Genomic DNA, 18811 nt, shown 5'->3' with positions numbered 1-18811 from the left:
ATCAGTACTGCTGTGTAATAGAAATGTATGTACATGCTACATTATGTGCACTTGAATATTACAATTATACAGTGACATTACTAGTTTTGATATTCGATTTGCTATCAGCAGACAGATTATACATTTATCCAGATTGCTTTACATTTTAAATAATCAACTTTAAATAATACACTTTAAAAACTGTATTGCAGTGCATACAAATGTAATATCAGCAATATTCATTGGAAAATCAGCTGCTCTTAAGTTTTCATTTTAAAGAGAAAAACATTCTCACTCAAGCAGGTTCAAGAGTCAGGAAGTACTTAACAAGTACCAATCACCCCTATTGTTTAGGGGCTACTTAGGAATACCTGAAGATATTGTATCATGGAATAAAATGATAGCCAGTGTTTTTCACACTGCAAGCTGGTTATCCTTGGCCATTTCTAAAAATCTTCTGAAGATTTATTCAAAGCAACAGGTCTCTAATTGAGAACACTTGATTAAATTGAATTAAGCAACAAAACAAAGACATTACTGGTGAAGAGAGTACAAGATGGAGTAAAAGATAAATTGATTGTGCCTTTCAAAATCTTTCATTCAATTTAATGAAATTAATGCTAGTGTCAGCATTGCTTTAACGGTCTTCCCTCTTCATTGGAGAGCACAGAATAAGGACTACCGAGAAAACATGGATGTTGGAAAATGATATTAAATGACTGGCTCAGGAGTGCATTCGAAGGTACTGTAGCTTGATAGCATTAACAGTTACCTACTAACCCTCAGAATAGTCACAAGTACATCTAACAAGCAAAAAGAAAAAATCCAAATCCCATCGTGGTGACATAAATTGAACTGAAGCAAATCTCAATAATGGTAACTATGAAACTTTTCTTCTTATACAAATCCTATCTCATTCAGCAATGTTTTCTCTACACATTTTTAACTTGGTACTGAAATATCAATACAGAAAAATGTAATTTGCAACTTCTACACATTACACATTTTTAATCCAGCAGATCTCAACAGAATTATACAATTTAGATTTGTTACAGATTAATACATGCAATGATCCCAATCATTTTCCAGCTTTGTTTATTGATAGACCTCAGAAGAAAATCAACTGTATAATTGTTCTTCTTAACTCCAAGGAATACAAATGTATAATACAATCCACTTTTACCTCCAAACTTAAGATCACTATGGGACAAAGTCAACCAGAAGTATATTTAAATTATTTAAAAAGGTATCCAAAGTTAGTCACAATCAGTTAAATTACCACTTGCATCTTTAGCTAATAAACTGCAAAGCGGTTAACTGCACCTCATTCAGCATCATACCAAATTAAATGACAATGTATAACTTGTGTGATTTCCAACAGCCTCAAACACCTTCCCAAATAGTGACCCAGTAACAATGTCAGAGTAGACTCTACCATTAAAAGTTGCAAATGCCTCACATATCTGTTGTCACTGATAAGTTCAGCTGCCACTATGTTTCTCAAAATCAGGCATTCATCAACTCTGACACTACATCACTCCAACCAAAACTTAGTACTTTAACAACTTGACTCCAGCGTTAAAACAAATCTAACGAATACTGCTTGTGAAGTACATTTGGATGGAGGTACAAGCACAAAAGGCTTTATGCTTGGCTAATAATTGAATCAAGTGGTATTGTTCGGACCCAGTACAATTTACTATAGTGAATGCTAAAGGATATTTGCCTGTTATCAGTCCCCAAGTTCCACTTAAATGCTCCACAATTCTTCAGTAATCTGAGTGAACCATGGCTTTAACTCATGCTTGAATTTTTCTCTTGAATTGAGAACCTTGGGATATTAACTAAATGTGAGTATGGAGGATATTTCAAAGTCACTTTTTACAAAATGGAACTCCCAGCAAGAAGCATGCCCCAATTATAAAGGCAGCATAGTAAGTGAAAGCAATCTGGAGCCATACTTTACAATGACAGGTAAGTGTTCACTTTACTTTGAAATATTACATTTATTAAGCTTTAAACATCAAGAAATAAGCATAATATACTCAAGTGATGACATATAATATATACTCATTAAGCAACTTATTCAAATGTTTGAAGGAGGCATAAACAGGTTTATTGGAATTGGGGTTGGGAAATTCTTGTTTGATTAGTGACTTAACATTTGAGCTTAATTTGTCGATAATTAAAGAGTTTTGATTAAAATATTACATTTTGAAAACTACAGCTATTGTGGGCATATGTACATCTTTAGAATCTTGCTGCACTTTATGAACTTAAAGTAATCTTAAAGCTGCCAAGCAATAAAAATCAAGAAACCTAATACTTGATAATATTTAAAAACATTCATTACATCAGAGTCTTCCCAAAAAGATTCTTCTGGAATGTGTCAGCTGTTAATATATTAGACAAAGTTGACATGCTATATTTATAGTAACACTTACACAGTTAAATACATTAACTTGACAGAATGGACATTATCTAATCATAAGTTAATTCAGTTCAAATGAATGAGGAGGAAATGTACTATGCTGTTTTAAGTCACTTTACAACCAACTGATAAGCCATCCCTCCACAAAGTTAGTTGTTATATAAATTTAGTTCTCTGTATAGTATACAGTACATGCCAAACAGTGGTTCACATATGCACCAAGGATTATTTTTATTCTTTGCTAACAAGTGTCAGATTAAAAAACGGATAAGATTACATACTCAGAATCAAGAGTAATAATGTCACTTTCTATTTTTCTACATTACAGGCAACTACCAATAAGAATAGTGACAAAAAGTAATTGTGAATAGCACCATAAATGTAGATATAACAGAAAATGGTTCCAGTGGTCATTTTTGTTTCTATACTCCATGACAGGTGTAAATATTTAATCACACTGCTTATCCTTACCATATCAGGTCACTTAACACAAGTCTGCTATATCTCACTGTGACCAATTCAATCAAGGTTAATATAACATGGCCACAATTACACAAAGACAGCTGTATTTTAAACTACAAAGAATTCGTAACTCACAGAATTTAAAACTGAGAACATACACTTTCAGAACTCAAATTTTAAATTAATTAGCTTCAAGATGTTGCATATTTGTAGTCAAGTAGAAAAGGAACACAGTCTTCAATAAAAGTAATAATTTGAGTGATAAATTGATTGTATTATCTTTATAATGATTGTATTTTATAATTGTGAGTTTATTGCACATTAAAGGAGGAAAACATCCAAAACATTCTTGCAAATCCCTTTGACTGTCTGCATACTCCAAACTGAAATTCTCTTATATCAGGATTCATTTACATCTGTATTAACCAGAGAACTTGCAACTTTCTTTACCATGGCATACAATTTGAGAAGCGCAGTGAGGGCTGTTGACAAGGCCCACCATGGCCAGCTGATTTAAAACCTGAAAACTCATAAGATCCAAAACTGGCAGGAAGTCAACAGTAATGGTTCTTGTGTATTTTTTTGATAACTATTTTTTGTTACCATTAACATTCCACAAGCCTCAGTACTTAGCATCTTTTGCTGCTTTAACAACTTAGATCTGTGTGTTGAGGGACATTATTGTGAAGATGGTACAGACATTAGCCTTGGCTTGACAACAAGGAAGTTTTAGATTTCAGAAAGACAGAGTCTGGTAATGCGCACAAATGAAAATTGTCACTGTGCTGCCTAAGGATGTGCAAAGTAAACACATTTGTGTTGCACCAACCCAACTATGTAACTAATGTGACAATACAGCGGTGTGGAGTGATAGAAGGACACCCACACATCTTTAAAAGTAGCAGGACACATTGATAAGAAGATTAACCAGGAAGATGGGATGCCTTCCTTTTTTAGGTGTTGAATAGAATACAAGGTTTCTTATTTTAGAACTGTATAGATCACCGAAGCAGATTACAGTTCAAGTACTATTAGTTGCATTACACGAAAGACATGACTGCAGTGGAGAGGTGGCAGGAATAGAAAATTGTGGTAATTAAGAAAAATAACAAACGTGTTGATTTTTTTTTGGAACAGAAAAAGCAAAAGTGAAATTGAAATCTTTTGAAATCTTTTAAAATAAAGTGATCCTTCTGTTGACTCTACCCAGGCATATTTCGTCTAGCAGAAGGAACACAGGTTTAAAGTAATTGATACAAGGATGAGATTTTAGATAAGACACTTTCATTCAATGGGCATTAGTGGTTTAAAACACATTGCCTGAAAGAATGCCAGAAGATAAACCCTCACAGCTATGAAGTGCACATGTACTGAAAGAGAATCTACTGTACAGCAGACCCAGTGTTAGAAGGTGGGATTAGACTGTATTTCTTTGTTTGGCAGTGACAATGGGCTGAATGCCCTCCATCTTAATTATTTAGGGTTCTCAAACATGTTGGCTTTGGTTTATGTAGCTACAGCACTTTCTATGACCAAAAGACACAACAAACTAAATAAAGCACCTATTAAACAACTAACTTCTTTCAGGATACCAAGGAAAAACAAGCACTGGAAACTTGGGGAGAATAAAGTACCACAAGTATCAATGAATTCAATGAATCGACAATCTATGTTAGTTTGTAGGAATGAAACAAGGACAATGGGAAAATTAATTTGCTTTTCACCAAACAATAATTAAGATCTCTTCCATCCACAAGGGGGCAGATTGTGGCTTAGTTCAACTCCTGCTAAAAATTGCATCCTTGTTTCAATCTATAACCTTCGAAGAGCGATTACCACTAGATTCACAGAATTGTACAGCACAGCCCTTCGGTGCAACTCTTCCATGCTGACCAAGAGGCTTACTTAAATCAACCCCATCAGTCTATATTTGGTCCATCCCTCTCAACATTTCCTATTCAAGCACATAATAGTACCCGTCTTTACCACTTCTGGCTGCTCAGTCTATATGCTCACCCATCTTCTGTGTGGAAGAACTTTTCCCCCTGCACCTTAAACATACAATGCCCAGTTTCTAAACTTGGAAAAATATTATTGTAACTATCTACCGTATCTATGCCCCTCAAAAATTTATAAGCCTCCAAGCTAACTCTTCGGCCTCCTTCATCTAGGGAGGATAGTCCCAGCCTATCTGATATCTCTCCTTATAACTCAAACCTGTCAAGATTGGAATTGAGAGAACAGTCGAATAAGGCCAAATATGTTTTAAGCAGATGCTTTAAAACATCAAGCCTTTGCCCTTTGTGAAAACAGACTGTTTAATTTAAATTTATGCTTTATTCATACAATGATCATCCTCTCTGAATGGATTAAAAATATCCTTTCAGACGCCATCCTTTCATTTGAAAATAGAGAGTGAAATTTCACTTGGACATTTGAAATACAAACATGTAATCTACACTCTGACCAGGCACGAAGATTTAAGGTACAACTCTGATTTAGAAGATGAAACAAAAAGAAGTCCGGTTTTCAAATTATACTTCAGAATTTTTCAATGTAACTGAAGCTAGCTACTTAGGTTTGAACAGTTGTGTGCCCAGATCATTGCAATCACTGTATTACATTTATTTTAACATCAAAAGCTCAGGACTGTTAAAATATTAACCTATAGTTAATATTAGCTTCAATCTAAAAAAACAAATCAGAAGTATGAATGTTGACTACCAGTATGTACAGTAACTCTCACAAACCAGATAATGAAGAAACAGTTTAACCGGAGTGAACTATGTGGAGATTTTGCAAAATGTTCATAAATTGCAAATCAATTAATCACCAATCTCCAAAAAACTATATTCTACAATTCTTTTCGAAAACAAATGATGGAACGAAAAGGATCTTTAACAAAAGTATAGCATATAACGTTTGTAAAATAATATGGAATGGATGTGTAAAAAAGTTGGAAATAACTTGCACAAAAATATATTTCTATTCAATAGTTCTAAACGTGTAATGGAATGAATTTCAAATACATAGAATAATGGTTAGCTACTGCTAAATAATATGTCTAAAATTACTGCAAGAGGATTATGGCAGCAGGCACTGTGCTTTGTTTTAAATATGAACTACAAAACCAATGCAAAAAAATACAGAAAGGAGAAAAGAATTAACTTAAAAAAAAACTTAACCGTAATATAAAACTGAAAGTAACCAAACCCAAGATTGCAAATCAGAGAACAGTCAAACAAGGCCGAATGTGTTTTAAATCTGCGGCTATAAAACATCAAGCCTTTGTGAAAACAGACTGTTTAACTTAAATTTATGCTTTATTCATAGTGTTCCTGAATCAAAAGTATCATAATATATGGGGTAATGATTACACATCTACATAACATCATTTTCAGTTACTTTATACATGTTGAAGTTATACAAACATAGAAAACCTACAGCACAATACAGGCCCTTTGCCCCACAATGCTGTGCTAAACATGTACTTACTTTAGAAATTACCCAGGGTTACCCATAGCACTCTATTTTTCTAAGCTCCATGTACCTATCCAGGAGTCTCTTAAAACACCCTATCGTATCCGCCTCCACCACTGTCACCGGCAGCCCATTTCACACACACACCACTCTCTGCGTAAAAAACTTATCCCTGACATCTCCTCTGCACCTACTTCCAAGCACCTCAAAAACTGCGCCCTCTCGTGCTAGCTATTTCAGCCCTGGGAAAAAGCCTCTGACTATCCACCCGATCAATGCCTCTCGTCATGTTATACACCTCTATTAAGTCACTTCTCATCCTCCGTCGCTCCAAGGAAAAAAGGCTGAGTTCACTCAACCTATTCTCATCAGGCATGCTCCCCAACCCAGGCAACATCCTTGTAAATCTCCTCTGAACCCTATGGTTTCCACATCCTTCCTATAGTGAAGTGACCAGAACTGAGTGCAGTACTCCAAGTGGGGTCTGACCAGGGTCCTATATAGTTGAAACATTACCTCTCGGCTCCTAAACTCAGTCCCACAATTGATGAAGGCCAATGCCCCATATGCTTTCTTAACCATAGAGTCAACCTGCACAGCAGCTTTGAGTGTCCTATGGACTCAAACCCCAAGATTCCTCTGATCCTCCACACTGCCAAGAGTCTTACCACTAGTACTATATACTACCATCATATTTGACCTACCAAAATGAACCACCTCACACTTATCTGGGTTAAACTCCATCTGCCACTTCTCAGCCCAGTTTTGCATCCTATCAATGTCCCGCTGTACCCTCTGACAGTCCTCCACACCATCCCCCACAACACCCTCAACCTTTGTGTCATCAGCAAATTTACTAAACCATCCCTCCACTTTCTCATCCAGGTCATTTATAAAAATCATGAAGAGCAAGGGTCCCAGAACAGATCCCTGAGGCAATGGTCACCAACCTCCTTGCAGAATATGACCCGTCTACAACCACTCTTTGCCTTCTGTGGGCAAGCCAGTTCTGGATCCACAAAGCAAGGTCCCCTTGGATCCCATGCTTCCTTACTTTCTCAATAAGCCTTGCATGGGGTACCTTGTCAAATGCCTTGCTGAAATCCATATACATCTACTGCTCTACCTTCATCAATGTGCTTAGTCACATCCTCAAAAAATTTAATCAGGCTCGTAAGGCACGACCTACCTTTGACAAAGCCATGCTGACTATTCCTAATCATATTATGCCTCTCCAAATGTTCATAAATCCTGCCTCTCAGGATCTTCTCCATCAACTTACTATCGACTGAAGTAAGACTCACTGGTCTATAATTTCCTGGGCTATCTCTACTCCCTTTCTTGAATAATGGAACAACTTCCGCAACCCTCCAATCCTCCGGAACCTCTCCCGTCCCCATTGATGATGCAAAGATCATTGCCAGAGGATCATCAATCTCCTCCCTCGCCTCCCACATAGCCTGGGGTACATCTCATCTGGTCCCGGTGACATCCAACTTAATGCTTTCCAAAAGCTCCAGCACATCCTCTTTCTTATTATCTATATGCTGCTCAAGCTTTTCAATCCATTGTAAATCATCCCTACATTACCAAGATCCGTTTCCATTGTGAATACTGAAGCAAAGTACTCATTAAGTACCTCTGCTATCTCCTCCGGTTCCATACACACTTTTCCACTGTCACACTTGATTGGTCCTATTCTCTTGCGTCTTATCCTCTTGCTCTTCACATACTTGTAAAATGCCTTGGGGTTTTCTTTAATCTTGCTCACCAAGGCCTTCTCATGGCCCCTTCTGGCTCTCCTAATTTCATTCTTAAGCACCTTCCCGCTAGCCTTATAATCTTCTAAATCTCTATCGTTATCTAGTTTTTAGAACGTTTCGTGAGCTTTTCTTTTCTCTGTGACTATTTTTTCAACTACCTTTGTACACCATGGTTCCTGTACTCTACCATCCTTTCCCTGTCTCGTTGGAACATACCTATGCAGAATGCCATGCAAGTACCCCCTGAATATTTGCCACATTTCTTCCGTACATTTCCCTGAGAACATCTGTTCCCAATTTATGCTTCCAAGTTCCTGCCTGATAGCTTCATATTTCCCCTTACTCCAACTAAACACTTTCTTAACTTGTCTGTTCCTGTCCCTCTCCAATGCTATGGTAAAGGAAGTAGAATTGCAATTACTATCTCCAAAATGCTTTCCCTCTGACAGACCCGACACCTGACCAGGTTCATTCCCCTATACCAGATCAAGTACAGCCCCTCTTCTTGTAGGCTTATCTAAATACTGTGTCAGGAAGCTTTCTTGAACACACATCACAAACTCCACCCCATCGAAACCCCTTGCTCTCGGGAGATGCCAATCAATATTTGGGAAATTAAAATCTCCCACCACGACAACCCTGTTATTATTACATCTTTCCAGAATCTGTCTCCCTATCTGCTCCTCTATGTCCCTGTTATTATTGGGTGGTCTATAAAAACAACCAGTAGAGTTATTGACCCCTTCCTGTTTCTGACTTCCACCCAGAGACTCAGTAGACAATCCCTCCATGACTTCCTCCTTTTCTGCAGTCGTGACACTATCTTTGATCAGCAGTGCCACTCCCCCACCTCTTTTGCCTCCCTCCCTGTCCTTTCTGAAACATCTAAAGCCTGGCACCCGAAGTAACCATTCCTGCCCCTGAACCATTCAAGTCTCTGTAATGGCCACAACATCACAGCTCCAAGTACTGATCCACGCTTTAATCTCATCCGCTTTGTTCACGATGCTTCTTGCGTCTAAATAGAGACATCTCAAACCATCGGTCTGAGCGTATCCCTTCTTTATCACCTATCTTCCCTCTCGCACTGTCTCCAAGCTTTCTCTATTTGTGAGCCAAATGCCCCTTCCTCCATCTCTTCAGTTCAGTTCCCACCCCCCAGCAATTCTAGTGTAAACTCTCCCTAACAGCCTCAGCAAACCTCCCTGCCAGAATATTGGTCCCCTTCGGAGTCAAGTGCAACCCATCCTTTTTGTACAGGTCACGCCTGCCCCAAAAGAGGTCCCAGTGATCCAAAAATCTGAATTCCTGCCCCTGCTCCAATCCTCACCCATGCATTTATCCTCCACCTCACTCTATTCCTAAACTCATTGTCGTGTGGCACATGCAGTAATCCTGAGATGACTATCTTTGAGGTCCTATTTCTCAACTTCCTTCTGAACTCCCTGTAGTCTGTTTTCAGGACCTCCTCCCTTTTCCTACTTAATTCGTTGGTACCATTATGTACCAGGACCTCTGTCTGTTCACCTTCTCACTTCAGGATATTGTGGACACGATCAGAAACTTTCTGGACCCTGGTACCTGGGAGGCAAACTACCATCCGTGTTTCTTTCCTGCGTGCACAGATTCGCCTGTCTGACCCCTTAACTACAGAGTCCCCTGTTACTGCTGCCTTCTTCCTTTCCCTACTCTTCTGAGCCACAGGGCCAGACTCTGTGCCAGAGGTGTGCGGCCATTATTGCTTTCCCCAGGTAGCCCCCACCACCTCCATCAACAGTACTCAAACAGGAGTACTTATTGTTAAGGGGGACAGTCACAGGGGTACTCTCCAGTACCTGACTCTTGCCCTTCCCTCTCCTGACTGTTACCCACTTATCTGTCTCCCCAAGTCCCTGGTGTGATTACTTGGCTATAACTCCTCTCTATCGTCTCTTCACTTTCCCTGACCAGATGAAGGTCATCGAGCTGCATCTCCAGCTCCCTAACACGGTCCCCGAGGAGCTGCAGCTCAACACATCTGGCGCAGATGTGGCTGTCCAGGAAGCTGAGAGTCTCACAGACATCCAACATCTGCCACCCAGTACAGAACACCGGCTTCACAGACATACTTCCTGTTTCTATTCCTCACAAGTAACTTACCTCGCCTCGTTATCGTTGAAGCCCAAATAAGCCAAATCCCTACCACTCTGCTTCAGATCACTCTGTCGATGACTGCTCCACAAGGCAGTGTCTCCCTTTTATGCTTGAACCTCCTTTGCTATCTAACTCACAATTGGTGTTCCGGTTATAGCTGCTGATAGGTCACGTACAATGGACAAATGTTCTTGAAGCTCCCTTTTTAAATAACGGCCGCCGACCTGCGAGAAATCCCTCTTGGTAAAGCTCTGTTGATGCCGCTAATAGGCCACGCACGTGGATGATAGAGAGATGAAGAACTATTGAGGGAAGGGTTAGATTGATCTTAAGAGTTGGTTAAATGGTCAGCACAACATCGCAGGCCATATGGCCTTTACTGTGCTATAATGTTCTTTGTTAATACTGCCTGAAACAAACTAGATGGGCCGAAAGACCTGTTTCTGTGCTGTAGTGCTTATTGACTCTACACCTATGATATTATATAATGAAGTTAGAGCACAATCGGTAAAAATATTTGTGGTATTAACTCAAAAGTGCAAAGCTGGTGATTGTGGAAAGCAAAAAAGTGATGATGGCATCAGAATTGGAAAAGGATGTTCTAACGAAAATAGTCCAATCTGCATCACTAAACACTCGAGAAGCTAAAATAAACCGAATAGCTGCAAGAATTCAAAATGTGAGCCCATAAGTATAAAGAAACTTATTAGAAAATTAATACGCAATGGTTGCAAAGTACAATGTTATACTGCAGAATGATCTAAGGCAAAATGATCTCTGGTTGTTGATCCCTCCACCAATGGAAATGCCCTCTCCACCATTCACTCTGTTCAGACCCCTCCATTATGCCTCCTCAGCTCTCCAGAAAACTGCTTCACCCTCTTAATTATGCAATGCTTGTAACTGTTCAGAGCTGAATAAAGTTCAAAGTGAATTTATTATTTAAGCACACACGTCAACATATAGAACCCTGAGATTCATTTTCTTGCAGGCATTCATGGTAAATGCAAGAAACACCATAGAATCAATGAATGAGTGCACCCAACAGGAAGGGCAGACAGTGCAAAAGGCAATAAACTGCAAATACAAAAAGAGAAAATAATAATAAATAAGCAATAAATATCGAGGACTTGAAATGAAGAGTTCTTGCAACTGAGTCCATAGGTTGTGGGAAAAGTTCAGTATTGGGCTGAGTGAAATTGAGTGAAATGATTCAATAGCCTGATGGTTGAGGGGTAGGTAACATCTCTTCCTGAACCTGGTGGACTTACAGTAAGATGGCGAAACACTCTGACGCAGTGGCTTCTATGGGGGTCAACCAAGAGTGTTTTGTCTTTTTAAACTTTTTTTTTTAAGCATCGCAAGACCCTGTTGGACATTAAGAACTTAAATTACAAGAGTTCTACCCCGTCCGCAAGTTGCTTAATGGAGGAGAAAATGAAAGAACTGGATTTGGTGCAGACAATGATGCCGCCTGTGACAGTTGTCAGTGCGTAGAGATGTGCAGTCTAACAGTGAGTGATCAACTTGGTTGCTTTTCTTGTGATCGCAAGACCTTGTTGGTAGTATGCAGTGTTGCAAATCTAACTTATTGGTGAATGGTAGGGAGACTGCATAGGTTCAGTCATAGCGAGGGCTAAGCTCAAGCTGCAGTGCTGCCTGGGGGTGGCGCCAGAGTCAAGTGCTCCACCAAGATGCTGGGGTTGGTGTGGTGTGGCATCTGTGTCGGAGTCAGTGCTGCCCCCCAGTGTTTTCTCAAGAGAAGACAAGTGTTTGATAGCAGATTGTTGCAACATTCATGGACTTAGGGAGTTGGGCTATACTTTTTGCGTCACTGTATTTTACTGCTGTCTTATATACGCTATATGTGCTTCATGCTGTGTATAAGTGTTGGCACTACGTTTTGCACGTTAGCCCTGGAGTAACACTGTTTCATTGGGCCATATTCATGTATGGATGAATGACAAACTTGAACTTGTGGGTCCTGAGGTGTCTGTACCTCCTTCCTGATGGCAGCAGTGGGAAGAGAACATGGCCCGGATGTTAGGGGTCCCTGATGATGGATACTGCTTTCCTGCAATAGCGCTTCATGTAGATGTGCTCAATAATGAGAAAATCTAGATGATGGAAATCCGGAGCAATACACGCAAAATGCTAAAGTAACTCAGCAGGCCAGACAGCTTCTATAGAGAAGAGTAAACAGTCGATGTTTCAAGCTGAGATTCTTTATCAGAACTCCTCAAGAAGGGTCTGGCTCGAAACATTGACTGTTCATTCTTTTCCACAGATGGTGCCTGGCCTGCTGAGTTCCTCCAGCATTGTGTGTGTTACTTTACATGTACTCAATGGTGGGGATGGCTTTATCTGTAATGGACTGGACTGTATCCACTACTTTTGGTAGGCTCTCCTGTACAAGGGCATTAGTGCCTCCATATCAGGCTATGATGTAACCAGTCACTCTGCCACTGGTATAGAAAGTTTAGCGGTAGTTAGGTAAAGCTACTTCAGATATGGCAGAGTTGCGTTAACAAACTAGTTGAGAGTAGAGTATTCCTGAGTTATGGTGAGTGGGGATCCAGGTGGGAAAATCACTCCAAGAATTTTTCCCTGCTGATGAAAAGGATTTTACATCATAAATTTTGCTTAAACAAAAGCAAAGAACCCTTACGAGACAATTGACTTTACATAAGCCACATTACAAGGCCCAGTATTTATTTTGCAAAGTATTCAAATAGCAGGGCTGTACTCTGCCAGATCACAGAATGCAAACCAAAATCAAATCTATTGCACTCCTGCTGCACTTCTACAGCAAAAGCAACAAAGTCATCTTCACTGGCTTAAACTTTGGTTCTTTTCCATTAATAGCAAATTATCCAGACAGCTTTCTTGATAAAGGAGGTAAAGAGCTTGAGATGAGCCAGTGTAAAAAGCCCAGTTGGCTTATGATAAGGAAACTTATTTTCTTAAAACAGAAGATAGAAATATTACATTAAAGACACATGAGAGACTGCAGTTTTTTGGAATCTGGATCAAAAAACAAACTGCTTGATAAACTTAGCAGGTTTATACATCTGTGGAGGCAAAAGGATGGTCAACATTCATGTCAAAATCTTGCATTTTGTTCAATTTGGCATTTAGTACTGCGGATGCAATTTTTGGGAATACGTGTATTATCAGGATCAGCTCTTAAAATTAAATCATTAGATTAAGGCTGGACCCCTCATATTCTGTCTAGGTAGCCTTAACCTGACAGCACGAACATTGATTTCTCTAACTTCTGGTAATTTCTCTACACGCCCCCTCTTCCCTTTCTCCCATGGTTCACTCTCCTCTCCCATCAGATGTACTCTACTTCAGTGGTTCACCTTTCACCTCCTAGCTTCTCATTTCATCCCCTTCTCCCAGCACCCATATTCCCCCTCACATGGTTTCATCCATCACCTACCTGTTTGTACTCCTTCCCCTCCCCTCACACTCTTATTCTGGCTTCTTCCCTCTTTCTTTCCAGTCCTGAGGAAGGGGTTTTGGCCTGAAACATCAGCCCCTCCGTAGGTGCTGTCTGACCTGCTGAGTTTCTCCAGCTTTGTGTGTGTGTTGCTCTGGATTTTGCTCAGCATCTGTAAAATCTCTTCTGTTTAGCATTACATACTGTGCTCTCATCAGTTGTGCAAATGTGAACAACATATTTGCTCGGTGCTTAAAATCTATTTAAAATTAAGGGTAGATTTTAAATACAGATTGTATTGCAGTACTGTAATTTAACATTGCAGGCTGAAGATACATACTTACAATTCGAATTTCTATAAAGAAGAAATGGGTCTTGAAGCTGAAACTCTAAATCTTTGTTGATGGGTTCAACTAAATTTTTCATATTTAATCGATTCATGATTGTAAAGCCGTGGTAAGGGGAAGCAGACCTGTGAACAAAAGTGTATTTATTGATTTAAATTCTCAATACAAAAATAATATAAAAATGTTGATACTACAATATTTATCACTGTTTCTACAGAAATAAATATATTTTCCTTTCTTTGGTCAGTACTTTCATGACCAATTTGAAACAAGTCTTTTCCCAACGTACACAGCCAAAAGCAAATCTATAATTCATCGTTCTCTTACTCTAGTCTTCTTTGATTTCTATTAAATCCCCAAATAGAAAGCATAAATTTATTTCATGGATAAGGGGATACTTCTGACAACAATGCAAATTGGCTTTCCTAAGCAAGTCTCATTCTACTTTAATACCGGCAGTAATAAATTTGAACCATTTAGAAATTACAAATGCTTGACAAAGAATGCTTCACTGCACAAAATAATTGCAAGAATTAGGTAATCAATTGAGCATCTGAAAAACTGATTTTCCTATCTCGGCTTTCCTTCAATATTCATCTTATATCTAATGAATGGGTCATTTTCCAGAATACACTTTATCAATGCATCCATCCGTTACATCAAATGTAACTACATTTGATGCACATACTTTACTGTCTGACAGCCCATCTCAGAGGACTTCAACTGTGATGTGCTACAATATTCCAAATACAAAACAAACCCTTTAATGTACCATGTTTGAAATACTTGAAAAGGGTTCCAATACACACATGTACAACAGGAATAACATTTTTAGTAGCTCCTCTAACAGCATGGGCAAGCTTCAGTAAAACTAAAGATTTTCTTTGTTCAGTCTAATCACATAATCGTAATTTCTAGCTTCCAATATAGCACTAAGAATTTTCTTCAGAAGTTAAACAATATTTAATCAAATCTTCTTAGAATGCAAATTAAATAAAAGCTGTGCTCTCACTTGTTTTACTTCAATACTGGTTGAGTTTTTGGAAAATGTCTTTTCTACCTCTGGATGCACGCTAATATATACTGTAAACCACAAATGCATTAGATAAGAATATTCCTAACAATGACATGCAGAGGAAACCAAATGGTCAATAATCTTAAGGTAAGCAGTCAAATCAAGGTCTGGTTAGTTAATCATGATTATGCAGTACAAGCTGTGAGAGTATCTAAAAGCATTTGCAACCAACTGGAAACAGTCTTTCTGTCTACAATCCTGAAGATGCTCAGTTCCTAACTGAGAAATTCTTACTGCTTAATGCAAAGCATATCAGGAATGCTTTTGCTAGAGCAAAGCAAGAGGAACTGTTGCCTGGGATGAAACCAGTAGGAGTGCATGTTTGGTGTATTATTGCTAGCATTTCAGAACACAAGAAAGGGACAATTCTTCAGCTAGATTGAAGGGGAGTGTCTGGATTTACGTAATATCTCATGCCACTTTCACTGAAAGTCAAGTCAGGTCTACTTTGATGAGATCACCCAATCATAACAGATCTTGGGAAGACCTAGGCAGCCTACCTGTTTCTTCAACGTAGGCATGCCTACTGTTTGCTAAAACAAACAGCTTTCATTCAATTTTCCCAAAGATTCCTGGGAAAAGCACAAAACATCTACATCTCTTCGGATCAAGAAGACAGCGGTAAGAGGCTAACAGTTTCCAGCGAGAAGACATTTTATTTCTCGGAGTAGGAGAGAGGCCAGACTGCGCAAGCGCGTGATGTCAGCCAGTTGAGCGCGAACAGTTTAAAAAAAACCCACCATATCCAGCAGGCAGCGTCGGAGCGGGCTGCGGAGTGAGAGGGTGCAGAGTGAAAGGGCTTTGGCTCAACGGGCTTCGGCGGAGACGAGAAGAGGCTTCCTGCGACTGTTGAGTCTCATAGTAACGGAGTAACTTACAGTTTTTTGGTATCTAGTACAAACAGTAGCATTAGAGGTATGCATCTAGGATTAGTGTTATGCTTGGAGTGCCAGATGTGGGGACCCTGGGAGACTCCCAGCCTCCCCAAGGATCACATCTGCACAAGGTGCACTGAGATGAGGCTCCTGAAGGACCGTGTTAAGCAGCTGGAGATGGAAATTGATGACCTTTGGCTAATTAGGGAAAGTGAGGTGGTGATAGATCCTACCTATAGAGAGGTAGTGGATAGCACCCCTGTGACAGTCCCCCTCAGAAATCGATATATCGTTTTGGATACTGTTGAAGAGGCAGACCTGACAGAGGAGGACCACAGTGAACGAGACTCTGGCATTCTGCCCAGTGCCGAAATCAAGAGAGCAAGAAGAAATGCGGTAGTTATAGGGGATTCCATCTTAAGGGGGATGGACAAGAGATTCTGCGAGCCGGACAAGGATACCCGGATGGTGTGTTGCCTCCCTGGTGCCAAGGTACGGGATGTCTCAGATCGAGTCCAGGGTATTCTGAGGAGAGAGGGCGAGCAGCCAGAAGTCTTGGTACGTATTGGTACCAATGACATAGACAGAAAAAGTGAGGAGGTCCTGAAGAAAGATTACTGGGAGCTAGGAAGAAAATTGAAAAGCCGGACCTCCAGAGTAATAATATCAGGATTGCTGCCTGAGCTGCGCGCTAATGATGGTAAGAATAGCAGAATTAAGCAGATGAATATGTGGCTAAGTAACTGGTGCAGGGGGCAGGGCTTCAAATTCTTGAATCACTGGGATCTATTTTGGGGAAGGTATGACTTGTACAAAAAAGATGGATTACACCTGAACGCAAAAGGTACTAATATCCTGGCGGGATTGCTTAATATAGCTGTTAGGGAGGGTTTAAACTAAGTTAGCAAGGGGAAGGAAACCAAGGCATCAGGGTCGAGGAAAAGGAAAACAGAAATAAGTCAAAAATACCGTGCAGAAAAGATGGCAAGAAGGACAGGCCGGTGAATATACAGGATAATTTGCTGCAAAATAGAAATATAGCAAAATCGGCAACAGATACTGATCTAAATATACTGTACTTAAATGCACGCAGCATTAGAAATAAAATGGATGACCTCGTTGCACAGCTGCAGGTTAAAAGATATGACGTGGAAATCACCAAATCATGGCTAAATGATGGATGTGATTGGGAGCTGAATATCCAAGGATACACAGTGTATAGGAAAGATAGGAAGGTACGTAAAGGGGGCGGCGTGGCCCTGATGGTAAGTAACGATATCAAATCAATAGATTTGGGGTCAGAGCCGTCTCTATTTCCTGAGGAGACTGAGGTCCTTTAACATCTGCCAGATGATGCTGAGGATGTTCTACGAGTCTGTGGTGGCCTGTGCTATCATGTTTGCTGTTGGGGCAGCAGGCTGAGGGTAGCAGACACCAACAGAATCAACAAACTCATTTGTAAGGCCAGCGATGTTGTAGGGATGGAAATGGACTCTCTTACGGTGGTGTCTGAAAACAGGATGCTGCCTAAGTTGCATGCCATCTTGGTCAATGTCTCCCATCCACTACATAATGTACTGGGTGGGCACAGGAGTACATTCAGCCAGAGACTCATTCCTCCGAGATGCAGCACAGAGCGTCATACGAAGTCATTCCTGCCTGTGGCCATCAAACTTTACAACTCCTCCCTTGGAGGGTCAGACACCCTGAGCTGATATGCTGGTCCTGGACTTATTTCATAATTTACTGGCATAATTTACATATTACTATTTAACTATTTATGGTTCTATTACTATTTATTATTTATGGTGCAACTGTAACAAAAACCAATTTCTCCCGGGATCAATAAAGTATGACTATGACTATGAAAGAAAGGACATAGGATCAGAAGAGATAGAATCCTTATGGGTAGAATTAAGAAATGGCAAGGCTAAAAAGACACTAATAGCAGTTATATACAAGCCTCCAAACAGCAGCCGGGATGTGGACTACAGGTTGCAGCTGGAAGTAGAAAAAGCATGTCAGAAGGAAAATGTCAAGATAATTATGGGGGATTTTAATATGAAAGTGGATTGGGAAAGTCAGGAAGGTAATGGATCTCAGGAGAGGGAGTTTGTAGAATGCCCACAGGATGGCTTTTTAGAGCAGCTTGTCCAGAAGCCCACCAGGGAACCGGCTGTTTTGGATTGGGTGCTGTGTAACGAACCTGAGGCGATTAGGGAGCTGGAGGTAAAGGAACCCCTTGGAAGTAGTGATCATAATATGATTGAGTTCAGTTTCAAATTTGAAAAGGAGAAGCTGGTATCAGGTGTATTGATACTTCAGTGGAACAAAGGAAATTACAGTGGTATGAGAGAGGAACTGGCCAAAGTAGATTGGAAAAGTAAGCTAGATGGAGGGACGGCAGAGCAGAATTGGATGAAATTCCTACAAGAAATAAGGAAACTGCAGGGAAAATATATTCCAAGAAAAAAGAAAATCATGAATGGAAAAATGGCACAAATGTGGCTAACGAGAGAGGTTAAGGCAAAAATAAAAGCAAAAGAAACAGCGTACAAGGAAGCAAAAATTAGTGGGAAAAATGAGGACTGGAAGACTTTTAAAAACTTACAGAAGGAAACTAAGAAAGTCATTAGGAAAGAAAAGATGAATTATGAAAGGAAGTTGGCGATTAACATAAAAAAGGATACTAAGAGTTTTTTTTAAATATATGAAGAGTAAAAGAGTGACAAGGGTAGATACGGGACCGATTGAAAATGATGCTGGAGAAATTATAATGGATAACAAAGAGATGGCGGAGGAACTGAATGAGTATTTTGCA

At 39.8% G+C, this 18811-nt stretch overlaps 1 protein-coding gene across 3 annotated transcripts in view; it reads right to left on the bottom strand.

Annotated features, from left to right (window-relative positions):
* Positions 1–18811, bottom strand: part of dcp1a (decapping mRNA 1A) — a 115769-nt gene that overhangs the window by 45437 nt on the left and 51521 nt on the right. For 2 of the 3 annotated variants that reach the window (XM_063068095.1, XM_063068096.1), the window contains one exon: positions 14038–14165. In XM_063068095.1, the coding sequence (XP_062924165.1) occupies positions 14038–14165 (128 nt within the window). Of the gene's footprint in view, positions 1–14033; positions 14166–18811 lie in introns of those variants that run through there. The other variant, XM_063068097.1, reaches the window with a different exon arrangement.

Source organism: Mobula hypostoma, chromosome 15 (genome assembly GCF_963921235.1).
Source record: "Mobula hypostoma chromosome 15, sMobHyp1.1, whole genome shotgun sequence".
NCBI classification, from domain to species: Eukaryota; Metazoa; Chordata; class Chondrichthyes; order Myliobatiformes; family Myliobatidae; genus Mobula; species Mobula hypostoma.
The sequence above is the reverse complement of the archived record's forward strand: the minus strand, read 5'-3'. Positions and strand labels throughout refer to the sequence as shown.